Source organism: Vespula vulgaris, chromosome 13 (genome assembly GCF_905475345.1).
Source record: "Vespula vulgaris chromosome 13, iyVesVulg1.1, whole genome shotgun sequence".
Lineage (NCBI taxonomy): Eukaryota > Metazoa > Arthropoda > Insecta > Hymenoptera > Vespidae > Vespula > Vespula vulgaris.
Genome location: NC_066598.1, coordinates 2,661,096 through 2,681,186, shown reverse-complemented (window position 1 = coordinate 2,681,186; position 20,091 = coordinate 2,661,096). Strand labels below are relative to the sequence as shown.

The 20,091-nt window shown below is 34.4% G+C and overlaps 1 protein-coding gene across 2 annotated transcripts in view; it reads left to right on the top strand.

Annotated features, from left to right (window-relative positions):
- LOC127068319 (suppressor of lurcher protein 1) overlaps window positions 1-20,091 on the top strand; it is a 299,973-nt gene that overhangs the window by 265,628 nt on the left and 14,254 nt on the right. For both annotated transcript variants that reach the window (XM_051004344.1, XM_051004343.1), the window contains exon 11: window positions 2,244-2,434. In XM_051004344.1, the coding sequence (XP_050860301.1) occupies window positions 2,244-2,434 (191 nt within the window). The remainder of the gene's footprint in view (window positions 1-2,243; window positions 2,435-20,091) is intronic.

Genomic DNA, 20,091 nt, shown 5'->3' with positions numbered 1-20,091 from the left:
ATCGCTACATTCAAATCCTCGCGAATCAGTTTGATTCGTTGAAACGACAGAAGGCCGATTTTCTTCCATTCATTAACCGACCGTCTCTCACGTTCTCCAATCGAGACCAACTCCACTCCAGTGGGAGTTTATAATTTTCCTGTAAATTAGCCGACGTTCAACGTAGCTGTCGCTCGCAATACCTTTTCGCATTTTCCACGGACGTTAATTATTTTCCTAAGTCGTTTTACGTGCTTGATAATATTTTACAAAAGGGCTCTTTTATTTATTATCGAACTTTCCTCCTTCCGTTATTATTATTATTATCATCATTATTGTTATTATGACTGTTATTCTTATTATTACTTTTATTATTATTATTGCAACTTTAATTATATTTTCTCTAATATTTCACTGAAATTATTATACCGGTTGAATTTCTCCTTTTCTTTCATTCTCCCTTTCGTACTGTACGTACATACATTTTGATGAAAAATTTTTAAATATGAGGTCGAGTAGCTTGTTAGTATATAAGAAGCCAATGTTCCGGATAGAGTAGTCCAGGATGTTGCGTATAGCATATCTCCTTGTGTTATCCGACGAAGTTAGCATCGTCGTGTGACGACTGTTGAATATAAAATTGGAAAATGCGCGAGGTTCGGTACTTAGGCGAATATATATATATCTATATCCATATATATATATATATATATATATATATATATATATATATACACACATGTTACGTTTGTACAAGTCTAGTAAAATGCAGAAGCAGCAGTCTGATTTCTGGTTCCTCTAACGGGACGTGAAATCATTCGCGAATGGAAATGCCTCGCAATCCCACGGGTGGTGCTTCTTTTGTCAAGGAAATGAAAAGTTTTTCGCATAGCATATTTTTCGCCTGAGCGTGTAGTATAACCGTTGAACGAACGAACGAATGAACGAGCGAACGAACGAACGAACGAGCGAGCGAACGAACGAACGAACGAACGAACGAGAACGAACGAACGATGTGAAGCAACGCGTGTGACGAAAGGATTTGGTGAGATGTCGAACAACCGGTTTTAAAATTCATGTCTCTTTCTCTTTCCCATCTCTTTATCTTTCTATTTCTTTATTCTCTCAAAGCAACCGCATTTACACCGTTCATCGTTTCTTTTATGCAAGTGTTTTTAATTCGTACAAATAAAAGCAAAATTTGCAGGTGGTGTAAGAAAAAAAGAAAGAAAGAAAGAAAGAAAAAAGAAAGAAAGGAAAAAAGAAAGAAAGGAAGAAAGAAAGATAAAGGAAGAGAGAGGTCTAAAGCGCTGATTCTTTTTTTTCTAAAATTTTTTTTTCTTCTCAATTGCACTCTTTTTTGTATAGCTCGATAAAAAGCGAAATCGATCGAGCAATTAATTTTAATAATCGACCTTTTAATACCATTGATATGCTTTTCGTTCGACTGCCTTGTTTCTTTTTTTTCTCCTTTTTGTTTTTTTTTTATTTTTTATTTCGTTTTATTTCGTTTTTTTTTTTGCTTTTTTTTCTAACGAGAACGAAAAATTCTAGATACCCGGTCTTTCAGGTTTCTCTTTTTAGTTTATTTTTTACGATCTATCTCATTCCGTAATAGAAAGAAAGACTATAGATCTTATACGCGTCGTTCTTTTTGCACAAACCGGTACTACGCAACATTCGTACTTATTATAGTCGGTTCAATGATTCCAACGGTTTCACGAAAATTTACTAGCACTGTGTAGCAGAAAGAGGGATAAGAGGACCTCCTTCGAATCTCTTTCTTCCTTATCGTCATTTTGTTAAGCACTCGAGCGTTCACCTTAATGAACTCGTTTTCCCTCTCTTTCCCTCTCTCTCTCTCTTTCTTTCTTTCTCTCTTGATCATGATGATGTATTACTTCCAGTTAGTAGCTTTAGAAATGTATTTTAACAACGGCCCAAGAACATCTTCAATAATAATAACATGTTTTAACAATCCGATGAAATCCATCATAGTGCAAACAATTGCAAATAGGAATATACTTTCCGATTAATCTTTTTCATTCATTTATTTCTTTCTTTCTTTTTTTCTTCCTTTTTTTTTTTAATCTATTTCGATTTAATTACCGAACGATGTTTATAGAATAAAAGGATGAAGACGAACGATAAACGAAACCATTTTTTTCAAGCTTACACATGATTTCATATATGTATGTGTGTGTGTCTGTATGCATATATATAGATATACATCTCTCTTTCTCTTTTTCTCTTTTTAATTGCAGTTGCAAGAGAGTCGATTCGTTGGCGGCATACGTGCAAATAGATGGAAAAATGGATAAAATCGACTCGTTTTGCGGAGAGTCGTTACCACGGCCAATCATGAGCAATGGACCACGGCTTTTCCTCGAATTTCATGGTGTAACGTCTTCGCGTTATTCGAGAGGCTTCAAAGCAACTTACTCCTTTAAGGAAAGTAAGTACGAAACTTTTCCCTTATCTCTTGCAAAGAGAGAACCGAGCGTGACTACGTAAATTAAGAATTTTAGTACGTTCCTCTCTTCGGAAGTAACCTAACGCAGCTAAAAGTTATTAATTATTTTCATTAAGTTCTTACTTGTTAATATCGGCGGCTTTAACGCGAACGAAAATGTCTACGTATTTTCTTTTCTTTTTTCTTTTTCTTTTTCTAGAAGAATTCTTTCCGTATTTTTCTTTTTTATTTCTTAATCGAATAATCAACTTTTTTACAGTTTAATATTTTTCGTTTTACCTTTTATAGAACATAATTGTTAATTATTTTGAGGAAGTTTAACTAAGAGAAAAATATTTAATTATTTTAAAAAGTTAAAAGAAAAATGAGAATTACCACGATCACAGAAAGATAAGAAATTATAACGGTATGAACGATAAATCAAAAAACAAACTCGAATAAAATCGATCGTCTCTACGTCGAACTAAATTCGCAGGGATATCGTCGTTCCCATAAATCGATTTCATACTTTCTGCCTACGAAGATGAACGAGAGGCATCATTCGGAATAAGTTATCACGAAAGACGCGAAGCGTTTCGATCAAACTCTCGCGATCGTAGGTACTAGGACTTGCGTTGAGTCAGTGCAGCTACGTCAAAATTTCAATTTCCGTCCGTTCGTTCTATCGCGATAGCAATGCGTCTCGTCTCTCAAGTGAAAACGTTTATCAGTCGCAGGTGAGTCTCGGAGGTACCGAGCATTGCTCGAAAGGGATTCGTGTGATTCCGCATGCGGAAACAAATAGATTCGCTATGTCCTTGATTTTTCTTTATCCTTCCTACACTTCAAAACTAGAAATCCTTGAAAATACAATGAAAATTAAATACGATTTTCTTAAACAAAATACATTTTTCAAATTTAATTTTAATAATATCATCTATATATACATATACATATATATGTATATATATATATATATATATATATATATATATATATATTCTTCAATAAAATCAATCGTATAAATTTGACGATGAGGAATCTACGTTTCGTTCGTTTTCTTTCCTCTCTTTTTTTGTTTCTCGTTTTTTCCTTCTACGTCAATTTCCTTTCGTCATAATAATCGCAATTTAATGTTAAACAGTTGCAATTTGATAATGCTGGCAAAAGAAAATAATCGTGAAAATTTAAGAACGGATGAACTATGAGATAAATCGAAAGGCATATAAAGTAACGTAAAGTTAAATGAGAATTCGATCTTAATCCGAAACCTACAGATGCATTTTCTCTCCCCATTCCTTTCAACGCGGAATATTATTATCACCGAGACGACGTCGACGACGACGACGACGATGGATCGTTGCATGGTTGAAACGAGAAAGATGAGGAAGGTAGAGGTGGAATAGGAGGAAAGGGGACAAAATGCGAGTAAATAAATTTCACCACGGTTTTCTACGAATCTTTCGATTCCCTTTCCCTTCCTCTTCGTCCACATCAACTTCACCCTGAGTTCGGTCGGATATTCAATATCCATCGTACAAATCGAGATGGACCTTGGATTTGCCATCTTCAAACAGGAATTCGCTTTCGTCGTTGAGGAAGATTTCAGAATTTCAAGTGGTCGATTCGAGAAAATCGACGTCTGGAACGGTAAAAGCATCTTCCAAGATGAGAAAGAAAGAGAGAGAGAGAGAGAGAGAGGATAAAAAGAGTTCATCCTCTTCGAATCTTCGTTCATTCGCAGCAAAATGAAGTATCGCTTACTATCAAAGATAAGAAGGACAATTTCATTTCAATTTCTTTTCTTTTCTTTTCTTTTTTTCTCTTTATCCTAAATAAATAAAATAAAACGATAAAAGAATGCTTGGAAACGACAAAAAAAGGAATCGTTACGCTATTTTGTTTTATTGATTAGTTCAAAATAGCATTCGCGAGGATTCGCATAAATTCGAGGGACTCCACGTAACGCTCTACAGAGCGTCGGTTTTCTCTTCTCTGAAATAAATTCAAGGCATTCGTTTGGCTCGCCATTCCTTGAGATACAAACTTTAAGACACGAACGAGAGAACTGGAGAGAGAGAAAGAGAGAGAGTACAGCCAACGTAATTCTTATCGTGAGGCATCCAGCTGCATAGAAGAAACGAGTCGGAGGCTCTATAGTAGAGGAGGAGTACGTTTATCAGAAACTTACTTGGAGTGTTCCTCGAACGAGAAAGAAAATTCGCTTTAATTTCGTGAACGTTCGTGAATACTCGACGACACGAAAATCTATTTCGCTTATCTGTCTAGTAAGATGGATCGATAGTATCGTAGGACCTTCGTCGTCCTCGTCGTCGGTGTCGTTGGTGTCGACGTCCTTCACGATTCGCATTTACTCGTGAAAACTCGAACGTCGTATAAAGAAAAAAAAAAGGAAAAGAATTTCAAATAAATAGGAAGTTTCTTAAAAGATTAGAGATCGATTTAGGGAATCGAGAAAATCGACTTTTCAAGAAAAACTTTATTTACGGAAGCGGATTTTCCGTAACAAACAAAAACAAAAAGAGATATAGATAGACATAGAGAGACAGAGAGAAACAGAGAAAGAGAAAGAGAGAGAGAGAGAGAGAGAGAGAGAGAGAGAGAGTCATGATTCGTAGAATACTTTGAAAGTTTGAGAGATCTCGCTAGAATAGCTATATCGAGGACGACATATTCTCAGCGACGTTTTCGAAAACTCGAGGAAAGGGTCTGACGGATTTACGAGGTTGCTGGCGAAAACAAGGAGACGTCGAACGTGCACTTGGTGGTGCGAGAATAGAAAGTGGAGGAGGAGTAGCAGGAGTAGGATGAGGATGAGGATGAGGACGAAGAGGTGGTAGTGGTAGAGGAGAAAGAGGAGAAAGAGGAGAAAGAGAGGATGGGTTGGAAGAGGAGAGTGCATCCGGAACGTGAACGCCAGTGAGAGAAAGAGAAGTGTACAAGTGGTAGAGCTTCGAGTCGGCCGTTGAACGTACGTATCGTTCGTGTCAAACGCTCGAAACTTGCGCCCCATATCCGCGGTAACGCTTTAATGTAAGCCCTCGGCGTAGCACGCTTTCGAACTTTCCCGTGCGGATGCAATATTTCCGGCCAACTCTACGAAGTCGATACGTCCTGAACACGGGGCCTATATACATACATATAGACGTATATGAAAGAGGTATAAAACGGGAACGGGTAGCGATTCGAGAGGCTCGGCAAAATCGAGATTTCGAGATCGTTATTATACTACCTGCATATCGGGGAAAAGTGATGGTAGTCAGCCGTAGAAAAATTCTGCTGACGAATACGATGACTTCTTATGGGTATTACCTTTTCTTTTTTTTTCTTTTTCCTTTTTTTCTTCTTTTTCTTCTTCTCGTTTTTTCCCCACCCCTCCCCTCCCACCTATTTCTCTCTTTCTTTTTATCCCTTCTTTTTTCTTTTTCCATTTCTGTTTTTTTCTTTTTTTCCTGTTTCTTTTTTCATTTTTTGGAAGATTAACTCGGGTTTGTGAGGATTAACGAAGAGATATTCGTTATTATTATTTATTTATTTTTCTTTTTTTTTCCAGGAGAATGAACGGGAGCGGATTAACATTTATTTATCTCGTATAAAATATTTCACATTCAATGTAAATTTATTTAACGATAGTTAAATAACAAAAGTCGAAAGTAGCCACGGGTCGTTGGCTGGGCTAATGGCGATCATACCTATAAACTTTCATCGACCTCTGCATATATATATATATATATATATATATATATATATATATATATATACCACCATCTAATTTTAGTTGTATTGTAAATTGTTGTTAGTGAATATTAACTGGCTCAGTGTTCGAGCTCGTTACTTCTAATAGACAGACGTTCGTTGAAAAATCGAATTCTTTAATGCAAGAATTTCTCTCTTAAATTTTTCACCCTTTTTATTAAAACTGTGCTCTTTTCTCTTTTCTTTCTTTATTCTTTTTTCTTTTCTCTTTTTTTTTCATCAAATAACGCGAGATAATACTTTTCCACGATTATTGTCAACTATCGTCGTATCTTCGTTCCTATGTGGTGTACGTGCGAGTGAACAAGAACGCAAGGATTATCGGCGGGCAGGCTCGTTTCCCGCGATAAAAGGATTACAACTGGAATAACATCGTTCTGGATAAAGCTCTCTATCTATCGAGTCGACGTTATCGCGAGATATACAATGTGACTCGAAAATCTTCTTGGTAGAATTCAGAACGAAAGAAAGAAGAGAAAAAGAAGATAGAAAGAAAGAAAGAGAAAGAAAGAAAGAAAGAAAAGTAACGAAGAGAAAGAATGGAAGGGAAGGAAAAGTAACTTAATCTTAAATGCCTCTTTCACGAAAAGGTCTTCGTCCCAAACCGTTTTGCATTTCTCGAATTATTCTCGCGGAGCAGCAGTAAAACGAGGTGTAGAAATCGTTATCGCTGATTACAATTGCAAAGTCGAAGGTGGAGACTGGAGAGAAAAGGAAGTAAGGAAGAAAGGAAGATGGTGAGTTATGGTGGAGGCATTCTGCCGAACATTTTCCTTCTTTCTATCTTTCTATCTCTCTATCTCTGTCTCTCCCTCTCTCTTTGTCTCTTTCTTTCTCACTTTTTATTTCTCTTTTTTCTCTTTCTATATAGATACGACGATCCCTTTTCGAATCTTTTGTAATGCAGATAGTAGGACAATTTTACGATGGTTATACGCTCAGAAGGGTGTGATAAACAACCATGACCGGTTTCGTAACCATCGTATGAACTCTTCTTCCTACAGGTTTTCCCTCTCTTTCTCTCTTTCTTTCTTTCTCATAGCTTGCTCTCTGAAAAAGGCTAGGAAAACGTATAACTTGCTATATCGGTGGAACATAAATTGCCAGCTCGTATATACTTGAACATTCTTCGAGGCTGAACCTAGAGGTATTATAAAAGTTCTCGCGAAACTTTATCAATTTTACGGATTCCCAGCTTGTACCGATGGTGAGAAAAAAGAAAAAAGAAAGGAAAAAAGGAAAAAAAAAGAGAAAAAAGAATGAACGTGCCTACCTTTCTCTTTCGTTTCTTTATTTTTCTTCTTCCTTCAATTACTCGACCCACCCGACTATCTGAGGTTTAACGATCTCCAAAGATTTTCTTCTTTCTCTCCTCTCTCTCTCTCTCTCTCTCTCTCTCTCTCTCTCTCTCTCTCTCTCTCTCTGTTTCTTTTCTCTCTTTTTTCTTTCCACAGATTTTCTAGTTTGAAAAGATACGTGTTAATGGCCTATACAATACATACTTCTTTATATCTTAAAAAAGTAACTTATAACCTTCCTAGAAAGAGGCTAACTTTCTATTTGCATTGCATATACCATTTGGAAATCAATTTTTCAAAGAATTTGTTCAGTCAAGTATAACCACATCTTCTTGTTCGAGTTCGAAGAAATCTCAAATCTTTATATACACATGCAATATATATACACACACATATATATAAATATATGTGTATAACATAATATATTATATATATGTGCGTGCATGCGTGTATGTATATTTCCATTTTATCATTTTACCCCTATCGTCGAGAAGATCTCACGTTGCCATTCGAGTGAATAAAGAGAAGAGACAGCGATTTTTCGCACAGAGAGAAACCTCGAAGAACGAAACGGAAGTAGGGAATACGATCTTCCTGCTAGTAAGTATGTAGTAGAGAGTTCGGTGACAGTAATAATTCATAAAAAGTATATGGCGAAGGTGAACGCACACGTGTATACGTATGTAGAGATACGTATAATACATGCTTATACGCATAATGTAAGAAGGAAGAAAGATACTTTCGTGTAAGTGGATCGAAAGCTCTTCTTCTTCTTCTTCGTCTTTGTCTTCGTCTTCTTCTTCTTCTTCTTCTTCTTATTTTCTCGCTTTTATAGTCAACGTAAAACAAGAATGGTTTTCTCAGTACGGACAGGCCATATTTTTAATGCAAAATCTCGACTGAAATCTTATCCGTAACTTTCTCTTTCTTTCTCTCTCTCTCTCTCTCTCTCTCTATTTTTCTCTTTCTAACCAATGATGGTACATATTTCAATATTCGGTTACGTTGATGTCCCGTTATCCTCTCTCGTTAGAATCATACGACAAGAATGTGAAGGTTGGACAGCTAGACGGACGTTTAGACTGCGAGAGATACTTTGAAAACTCGATCTACCCTAACCGTATTTTCACGTGACAGCTCGTATTATCCGGATGCATTGTTTTCATGAAAACGTCAGTGTAAGTCCGATCCTACCTTTCTACCTATCCAGAATTTCTATCTCCCTATTGTAATTTATCTTTAAATACTTTTATTCGATATATGATATTCTTGTTTATTTTTCTTTTTTTTCATAAAGATAACAAATTCTTCGTTTGTGCATCAAAAGATGTATTATCAATAAAGAGGAATTATCGATCATGTTAAAATTATACGCAATTTCTTTCTTTCTCTCTCTCTCTCTCTCTTTTTCTTCTTCTCTTTTATCTTCTTACAAATCTTGCACTATCTCTTTCTATCTTCTAGTCCGTACAGTTGTCGTAATGAATTTTTAAAGAAGCTTTACGAATTTTATGACACTCGTTTTTAGATGTCTTTCTTCTGACATGTTGTACGTCGTAAAGGGAACAATCATTCTTTCTTTCTAGGACACCGTGTATAACCGAATGCATTGACACCACGATAGAAAGACAAATTCTCTCGTTCGGTAAAGGTTTTGAAAAATTGATGCCGTAGCTCGTTCCTAAATGGATTTTATTGAGGGTAACGGCCAACTAAACGTACCATTTTATTGGATCGTCTAGCACATCGCGATACTACGAAGAAAGAAAGAAAGAGAGAAAGAAAAAAAGAAAAGGAAAAAGAAAAAAAAGAAGAAAAGGATGGTAGAATAAAAAGAGCGGATGTACGTATACGTAGCAAGGACAAAACAGCAAAATAGGCTTTTATACGAGTCCCATAACTTATTGATTACCGAAGCGAGCTTTTTCGATTCTGGAGACTACGATTTTCTAAAGAGGGTGGATGAAAAGGAACAAAAATAAAAGTGGTTGCAACGAACAAAAATCCATAATATTAAAGAAAGTTTCGGGATAGCGAGAGAAAGAGAAAGAGAGAGAGAGATAAAATCATACAACTGACATTCTCCAACTATTTTAGAATTTATGTTGGATTTTACTTCTCTCTTTGTCAATTTTGGCTTTCTCTCTTTTTTTCTTTCTGCTTTCCACCACCCTCTAACTCATTTTTTTAAATCTTTTCTGGCTTTTTTGGTTTCTTCTTTTTCCTTCTTTTTCTTCTCTCTTCTTTTTCTTTGTTTTTCTTTTCTTTTCTTTTTTTTTTTCTTTGACTATCAATTACAACGTCAGAATTTAATTATATTCATCGCGAAACGGCGATAAAACTTTCGACGAAGTACGTCTGTCTTCGGGAGAGGCTTAATACATTTTTAATTGCTTTAAACGTCGCTTATCATGGACAGGCACATCCGGCACAGATCTATCCAATTCAATTTAAATGAACAAAATTACAGTGTACAACGAGCAATTAAAAATCCTCCTAGTCCGCCAGCTGGCGTTTGTTAAGTGAAAACCAAACTGATTCTAAGTTACATAGTTACAAGAGAAATTCAACGATACTCGTTAGATTTAACGAAATCTTATTATTTCATAATTATTTATTCGATCGTACTTGATCGAATTGAAAAATAATTTCATTTCACTTCCTTTCTCTGGCAAAAACTTTTATACTTTTCGTGTATGATGAAAAAAAAAAAAAAAAAAAAAAAGAAAGGAAAAAGAAAAAGAAAAGAAAAGAAAAACACACGTGTACGCAGGCACACCTAAACCACCATTTCTCGTTACATTTTCTCCTTCTCTCTATCTTTGTCACTCTTTGTTACGGTCAAAGGCCAGTAATTGAGGGGCCACGAAGTAACAACGCCCTGTTCTGTGTTCTGTGGAAACAAGCGACTAGATCGAGCGCGAAAAAGTAAAAAAAGTAAAAAAAAAAGAAAAAGAAAAAAAAGAAGAGAGAGAGAGAGAGAGAAAGGAAGAGTTGAAAGTGGGCAGTGAGAGGAAGAGAGAGAGGAAGAGCAAAAGAGAGATAGAGATAGAGAGGATGGTTGAAGGGGATGAAAGAGGAAGAGGAAGAAGCGACGCAAACACGGTCATTTCGAAATGAAAACCCTCCCTCGAAATGCGAGTCCCCCGCGCGGGGAAAAAAAGGGGGCAAACCGGATATCAAACCGTCACGGCTGAAACCAGTGATGGAAACTTTAATTTGGAACAGCGAGCGAGCACGCGTGTAACGTTCGATGTTTGGGGTACACATCCTGTGCCGATTCGATCGAACTAGAAACAGTACAGTACGTTCGATATATCCTCGCTTCGGCGTTTAGTTTAGTTCGTTTCGAGAGAAAATTTCTCGGCTTCGTTGTTAAGAATCACGTTATTGTTCTCCTGTCGTTCTGTAAAAAAAAAAAAAAGAAAAAAATAGAAAAAAAAGGACACGCGAGCGAAGAAAAAAAAACGAAAAAGCACGCACACACGCACACAAAAAAGAAAAATAGGAGAGAAATCGCACTAACAAACTCGCGTTATAGATTATTTTCGATTTTATCCCTTGTCTATCGCGATATTTCTTTTCGTTTTCCTTTCTTTTCGGTCCTTTCTTATTTTTTCTTTTTTCTTCCTTCGGATTTAATCGTTGAAGAATCGTTCGTCGAACTCGCCGAATATTAATCTTGTTTTTTTTATTTCTATTTTTTCTTTTTTGGTTCCCATTTATCCCCTTTTATTTTCGTTTCTTTTTTCCTTTTTATTTGTTTCGCTTTCCTTTTAGAAATCGATTCGATTCATGTTCAAAACTCGATTTATTTATTTAGCGTTTTTATTCGCACGAACTCTTTTTTATTACAACAGGGAAAAATTGCACGTATCACTTCGGGGATTTGCAGTTTATTATTTGTATAGATTCGATTATATAAAGGAAATGTTTTATTTGCGAAAAAGCGTGCGGTTCTACTACTAGATCAATCGAAGGAAAATTTTATGTCGGTCGAAACTCATGTGGTTTCTACTACTTGCACAATTAGAGAAAAAAATTTTATGACCGAGAAAGCACGTGGTTGTACTACTTTCCCGATCGGAGAAAAATTTTATGTTCGAGAAAATACGTTGTCGTACTACTTGCTCGATCGGAGAAAAATTTTTGTCCGACGAAAAAGCCGTACTACTACTACCCGCTCCATCGGCGAAAACCGACGTCCGACCAAAAACTCGGTTGTACTACTTGCTCCGTCGGTGAAAAATCTACGTCGAACCAAAAACTCGGTTGTACTACTTGCACCGTCGGTGAAAATCTACGTCGGACGAAAAACTCAGTTATACTACTTTCCCCGACCGGTGAGAAATTACCGTACGACCAAAAACTCGGTTATACTACTTGCCTGAATTTTCTCCAAATCGTTCGTACGACCAAATAGTTGGCTCCATCACTTGCTTCGTTTCATCAAAATTGTTAGCCCGACTAAATACTCGGCTATATCACTCGTTTAATTTTTAACGAAATTGTTTGCCCGAACAAATAACATCGGTTCTCTTGATTTCCTTCCTTTATCGACATTCGTATATTCGTCCGAGGAAAAAGTCAGTTCTACGAATTTTCCATTTTGTTTCTTCAAAAAAGAAAAAAATGTTATATCTGTTCTTTCATATTATATGTGGATCTTGTATGCTAATAACGATTGCAATAATTAGCTTTATTGTCTTATACAATAGATTCGCTCGTTCGACTCTGAAGTTTAGTAGAACTGTGACTGAAACTGACTGTCAATACCCTTTCTTCTTAGCGTACGCACGAAACATGATAGGTATCCTGGCGTATAATAGGAGAAACTAGGAACAAAGCGTACACGAGTCGAGTGGTGGAAGGAGGGGCAAAAGGGTGGAAGAGGAAGATGAGAGGAGGATGAAAGAGAAAAAGAGGAACGGATACAAGTAGAAACTCCAGTTTCTCTCGAAGCCACACTCGAGGCTTTTCTGTCTGTCTGTCTGTCTGTCTCTCTCTTTCTCCTCTCTCAAATGCGTTTTCCCATTTAACTGTTACGAATGAATATCCGATCGTGCGTGTAGCCATCTACAAAGAAAGGATCTGATATGTGGAAGATAGACTGAAGTTAACAAAGTGTTCGTCATCTTAAGTCGCAGTAGATTCAAGCGGTAGAAACGGAGTTTCTTGCATCGGAAAAACTTTGGTACTTTTAGGTTATCGCTCGAATATAGCAAAGCAACCCACTGACATGACGCAAATTAACCTATTTAAAAAGAAACTTTCCAATTCGATAGAAGTATTTGTAGAATTATTGTCAAAGAACTTAATTAAAAATTATTATATCCAACGATTTTGTTCGCGTAATTTCCTCCTAAAAATCATTAAAAAACGATAAAAATAATTTGATTGGTTCATGAAAAATTGTTTATAACAAATTGTTATAAACAAATTGTTATAAACAATTTTTTCAAATATATATATGTATATATGTGCATATATGAATGTATGGTAAGACTTGATTATAATTTATACAGAATTTTTTAAAAAAGATTGTTTATAACTAATTGTTTATAACAATTCTTTGTTTATAACAAATTGAACGTTTGTTACAAATACGATGAGAAAACGAACGTGATAATTTTCTAACAAAGTAATAATTTCAACGAAATCGTTTATCAACTCGATTGTTAACAAATAATTGTTTATAACAATTTGTTTATAACAAATTGAACATTTGTTATTAATATGATGGTAGAAAGTTTAAAATTTTAATTTTGAAGTTTCAATTTGGACGAAATTGTCTATACGAAATTTTTGCACTAAATTGTTTATAACAAATACTTAAATTGTTAATTAAAATATAATAATAAGATAGACAAAAGTTTAAACTTTAAAATGAATTTGGTTTCAAGTCTCTACGACTCTTAGTTCCTGAGATATTTGCATTAAAAAAAACAGCTGTTTTTTGACCTACATAATCCCATTTAAATGACATTGACACAGTGACCTACATAAATTCCAAGAAATTACGCAAGCAGCTGATCGTAGTAAACGCTTCTTACTACGCTCGTAATCACGTGATTACTCACACCACGTGCTTCGTAATTATGAATGGAAAATTTCAAATTGACGTATCTTCGGAACAAAAAATCGTAGAGATTTAAAAAAAAATTCATTTTAAAAGGTAAATTAACCTTTTTTAATCTAAATAATTTATTAATAACAATAATAATTATTATAATAAAATAAATATAAAAAATTTTATGATTCCCTTTTAAATATTTAGGTTGTCCGATTGAATTTTGTCCACTAAATTCTTCTAAAAATTAACTTTTCAATATTGTTAAACAATATTTATTAATAATATAATATTTGTTGTTATATACGTTTCATTTAAATTAAAATAATACATAAATATTTTCGTGTATTTATTACGGTACATTTACGCAACGTTTATTAACTTTTCGACGTTTTCCTATAAAATTAAATCACAAATTTATATTCCAATCTATTAAATGAAAATATTAAACGTTACTCGATCTACTTTATAAAATGAATATTTAATCTGAAATCGTAATAATATTTGCACCTAATGGTTACGTATAAAAAATCACATTAAAGTATCTCTCCTGTCGCTTATTTCGTATTATTTTACAAATGCAAATGTATATGGACACACATTCGCCAGTGATACATCACTTTTATTTTATGAGACAGTTCAGTATGAATTATTATAGATATAAACATTATTTCGCTCTTTTTTTTCGTATTCAAAAAAGAAAGGACCCAAAGGGAGACTATCGAATTATAAATCTTCTCTCTCTTTCTTTCTCTCTCTCTCTCTCTCTCTTATATTCTTCCTCTCTCTCTCTCTCTCTCTCTCTCTCTCTCTCTCTCTCCGTCTTTTCTCTCTCTCTTTTTTTTTCATGTTAAAAAAATCGACGTGAATTTTTTATCGGCCAACACCGAGACCACAACAAAAAATTTAAAAATGAATGCTCGCCCTTTCGTCTCGTTGCCGTGTGAACGTTTATAACTTTTAATAGAATAATCAAACATTCGGTGGTTGTAACGACCATGGGAAAATTTACTTTGGGAGTGGAATGTAATCACGCTTTTAATAATTGCCATGCACCTACGCGATGTTCATGGTAAAAAACAAAAAAAAAAGAAATGAAGAAAAAAAATGGAAGAGCCAAGCATTTCGAGCTCATGCATACGGTATATAGGCAACAACGTCATTGGAAAGTCAAAAGTTTGATAGCAACGATATCGAAAAATAGGAAAACAAAATTATCACTTTCATATTTAAACAATTTCGTTTAATTGTTGAACGTTATCTAATACAAAATTGCATATATAATAAGTGCAGTATATTTTAATGACTTTGTTTAACACATTTTTCTTATATGCATATAGGTGCACGATTTTCTTTGATCGATTAGAAAAAACAAGAAGAAGAAGAAAAAGTTATTTCTCTTCTTTTCTTGTTAAACTTAAAACAACAACAAAAAAATAAAAGAAGATATAACGAAGAGAAAGAAATTCTTTGTAAATCCTTTGACGTTCCTTTTCATGCTTGTTGAGTTTGTAGGCTAAATCGTGTAAAGATTATAAAACGAGTGTGTGTGTGTGTGTGTGTGTGTGTGTGTGTGTGTGTGTGTGTGTGTGTGTATGAAGATATATAAATATGTGTTAGGCGAAGCGTTCAACGATGCGTTTAATCGTACGTTATCTCCGTTGAACTGTCAAGTGGCGTCATAAACTCGTAGCACCCTCGTGTCATAAATATATGAGATTTAGATGTCAAAATGCAAAACGAATGTCCGAACGAGGAAGGTAGGAAGGTATAAAACAAGAGAGAAAGATAGAGAAAGGGAGAGAAAGAGAGAAAAAGAGAGAAAAAGAGAACTGCAGGAACATAAACGAATGTGGCGCGTGTCGGATGTCGACCGACCGTGTTCGTCGATTAACCGCTCAAAGCCAGTCAGCTCGTAAAATCTCGATTCTCGCTTGCTATGCTATCGTAAAACATTGTCCAAGTTATTTCTATGACGTCACATCTTGTAAACGAGCTTTAATCATTTTTCCTTTTCGTACTTACAGAGTACCTTCGATAATTGATAATTACTAATTGACGTTGTTTCTCCTATATTTTTTATTCATTATTCTTCATTATTATTTCTTTTTTTCTCTTTCTTTATTTATTTCGAATGTACACAATACGAGAATCATTCAGTTATCGCCATTAACAATTAATTAATCGATTCTGTTTTTCTTTGAATTTATTTCGAGTTTCATTAAAAACAATTAATTAGTATATGTAACTTTTTAGTAAGAGAATAAAAATAAATGAGGTTGTTACATGACATTTAGATTAAATTACATCAGGATACACACACGTATATATACTTACAAGCATCGTTCTAAGACCAAGGCAAGAAATATCTCAGTATTTTCTGCGAAATACAATCCGAATTCCGCAATGCAGAAAGTACGCAAGATATACGGAGAGATACGAATTGGTGTTTCGTTATTTAGAATTTCATGATTTCGAGATATCTCGCTCAACGCGAAGCTACGGATGGCCGTCGATAATTACAATTTATGTTAGAGAAAAGAGCGAAGAGAAAGAGAGAGAGAGGGAGAGAAAGAGAATAAGAGGGGAAATATGAGAAAGAGTTCAATCGACTCTGCGTTTAAAACCGATAATTTCACGCTGGTTGAATGCGAAAACGTGCACTTTGCAGGGCTACGCAGAATGGAGGTGCGTAAATAAATGAAAAACAGGGGAATATGGATTAAAATCCTGCTGTAAAAGCGAAATGTGCATACCGAGTGAGATTTAAAACATATAACGAGAGAGAAAGAGAGAGAGAGAGAGAGAAAGAGAGAGAATAGTTCTATTAACAAATTGATATACGTTATTTTGGAAAACGCGTTTACATCCGCTACGTTATCTTACAATCCCTATTACAATGCGTTGCATATTTTATATAAAAAAATTATATATAAATATATAAAAAAAACTTTATATAAATATACAAAAAAAATTGAAATAAAAAGCTCGCTGGAGAATAAAAACAACAGAAAAAAAATTACTCTTTATAAATATATAATATGATTTTTTTTTCTACCAATATAAAATTGTTTTATAAATGTAATTTAATGTAAAAGTTAGATATCGCCATGTATTGGTGGTACATTTTATGTTGGTACAGAAGTATAAAATTGAACGGCCATACATTCCTTCCCTTTGATCTTATCAATATTAGTTCTCGGGTTGTATCGTGGAGAGAGAAACACGCAAACACAGTGTGGATCACAAACAACGATCTTGCGCCGTGTACATATGCGTATACATGTATGTGTACGTATATATATGTATATATAGTAGTATTTATCTACATTACGTATATATGTTTGTACGAAAGTAAAAGAGAAAGAAAGGGAACATATGTGTACGTTCCTGGTACAGAGATAACTCGTAGATGTGTAGCATTATGCCGGATATTAAACTCGGTTCTGTGTAACAAAAAGAAGGGACACAAAAAAACTGCTTGTCCTTTCGAAAGAAATTATTTTCACTCTGAACTAATATTTGCAAACAATTTTTTAACTACATATTCCATCGACAAAGGTAAAAGAAAGCATTCAACTAATGGAGGTTAAACAAGTCGTCCTTTTATTTATTTATTTATTTATATATTGTAGTTTTTTTAATTAACGACAAACTTTACTTTCAACGATTTAATAACGAAATAAATATCACGTAATTTTATCATGAAAGAAATGAATGAAAAATATTCGGAATTGTTGCAACGAAATTTGTCTTATATTAATTTATATTATAGAATACGGACATTATCCGACGTATAAATATTAACATTTATAATACATTCTTGCTCGTTTTTTCCTTCTAATTAACTCGTTATTATATTATATAGAAAATGTCATTCTCTAACTAAGGATTTTCTTTACCACGAATTTTCTTTAAGAATTTTCTCGTTATCGAGAAAAAGGACATGGCCTGAGGGTATTTCGTAAGGGTAAACATTAAGTTAATAAGAAATAACGTAAATCGTGGGCCTCTATGTCGACGATAAATGCGAATAGAAAAAATGTAGGTGCGGAAGGAGAGCTTATTTTCTACAACCACCATCGTAGTTGGGGTAGATCTTTTGAAAAGTCTCCGAGTAAGGTGGACCAGCTTCTTTTCCACTTCGTTATTTTATCTCCCTCCCTCTGCTTCTTTCTCTTGTCTCGTCTCGTTCCTCGGTCCTTCTTTCTTCCTTCCCCTTATCACCATCACTACCACCAGAACAACCACCACCATCACTGTATTCTCCAGCTTCTCTCGCATATACAGTACTCATAACAAATGCGGCTAACTAAGCGCAAAAGTAGGCGAGCCTTGCGAAAGCCTATTACTCGATGTTTACGACCCCGAGGAAACTTGGCCGAGTTCTGGTACACCGCACTTTAGGAACTCGAGTAGAGAGAGAAAGAGAGAGAGAGAGTTTCGTCGTATCTACTACAACTACAACTACAACTACGACAACGATGACGACGACGACGACGACGACGATGACGACAACGACGACGACGAGTTATTTCAAACGAACTCTGACAACCCTCGATCTCGTAATTAACATACTCTTCCTTCTTTTTCCATCTCTTTCCTCTTCTTTTCTCTTCTTATAAACTCACAAGAGTATATAATTTTAAACTATATACATACATATATATATATATATTATAAAAAAATTTTTAACTTAGTTTGAGCGATATTATATCGGGTTATATTTATCACACGTTTTCTTAAATGACGTTGTTTATTTTTATCGGGATCGATCGTAGGATTCTTAAGTTTCTCGAAGGAGAATTAAAAAAAGATGTTGAATATTATTTTTTGAAGGAAAAGAAAATTGTCAGGTGGAAATCGTGTTCTGAGAAAATTTTAACAGCAGGAATCCTTGCGAACCAGTCGAGATCAATTTTCTTCATGTATGAGAAAATCAGAGTGGTGTGTGTGTGTCTGTATCTGTCTGTCTGCCTGTCTGACTGCGTGTATGTTTGAACTAGAGAGAGAGAGAGAGAAAGAGAGAGGGACAGAGAGAAAGGAAAGGAGGTTAATTGAGTCGTTCGTAATGAGGTTTCGATCGAGAAATGTCTAACCAAGCAGGAGAGAGAGAAAGAGAGAGACAATAGCGACGTGATTCAACGTGCTTGCTACTCAAGGGTACTCATGTGGTTGAAATATTAAATCATGTTATATTCGTGACGGCCTGCTGGTACCCCTTGTAATTTGCCTCCTCTCTCCCTCTCTCTTTTTTGCTCTCTCTCTCCCTCCCTCTTTCTCTTTCTCTCTCTCTCTCTCTCTCTCTCAGGAAGCCTGTGTAACGTTTGTACTTCGTCCGTTTATCATTTTCCACTTTGCACTTAATTATCAAAATTTTACTTCAAGTATTTCATTTAGAATTTCAAATATCTCACCTTCCACATTTACTTCTTATTTTTTATATTTTTAATATTCAATGATTAATTTTCGTTTTAATTATATTTCCCGATCGCAAAATATTTCGTTTAGAAACAATTTGATTTATTTTTCCTTTTTTTTTCTTCATATATATATATATATAATCGAAATGATATAAAATAAAAATGCATGATAAGGTGAGTTTTTCTTTTTCAAGGTCTATTATAATCAACGCTGATACCGTAATTGTTTGATAACGTTGAATGGGTGAATGAAAAGGTAGAAAAAATGTTCTCGTTAATAATACGATTTTATCCTTAACCTGGAAAATTCCGATTCGATTAATTTACAAGCCAACGATTAGAATAACGAGCGGGTTTAAGAAATAATCATCGTTCTACCTCGAACAGTGATTGCATTCTCTCGCTTCCGACGATATTCTCTTTCTCTGTCGTCTTTTATCGATCGCTAAATAGTCCCTGGAATTTGATCATTTCCATTTTATCAGACTCGAAAGGAATGACCACAATTTAATAAAGAATTTCGTATTCTACTTCGTTAAAATAATTAAATCTATTGCTCGAATGAAAACCGTTCGTTTATGTTTTTCACGTAGTTAAATTTCATAAAAATATTCTGACAATTTCATATGTAATTAGAATAAATTTTCTGACAATAGTCTTGTTTATTCGTACATATACTCAGCTGTTTAATTTTAATCATAAATATAATAAATATCGAATATTGAAATTCTTTAAAATATAGAATATCTGAAAAATAAATATTATCATTAATTACAATATTAATTAATAATACTACTATATTATAATAAAGAGAATATCGAGGAAAGATATATATATATATATATATATATATATATATATATATATATATATATATATATATATAGGGAGAAAGAAAGAGAGAAATAAGAGGAGAGTAGAGAAACTAAAAGAAAAAAAGAAAGAGAGATAAAAAGCAAATGAAACATATTATCCAGAGTATCATACGTCATAATTACAGAAGACAAACATATATATTCGTCTGAAATAAAAAATGTACGAATATTTTAATTGAAATAACTCTCTCGTCGGATTCCATCAGTAAATATATGC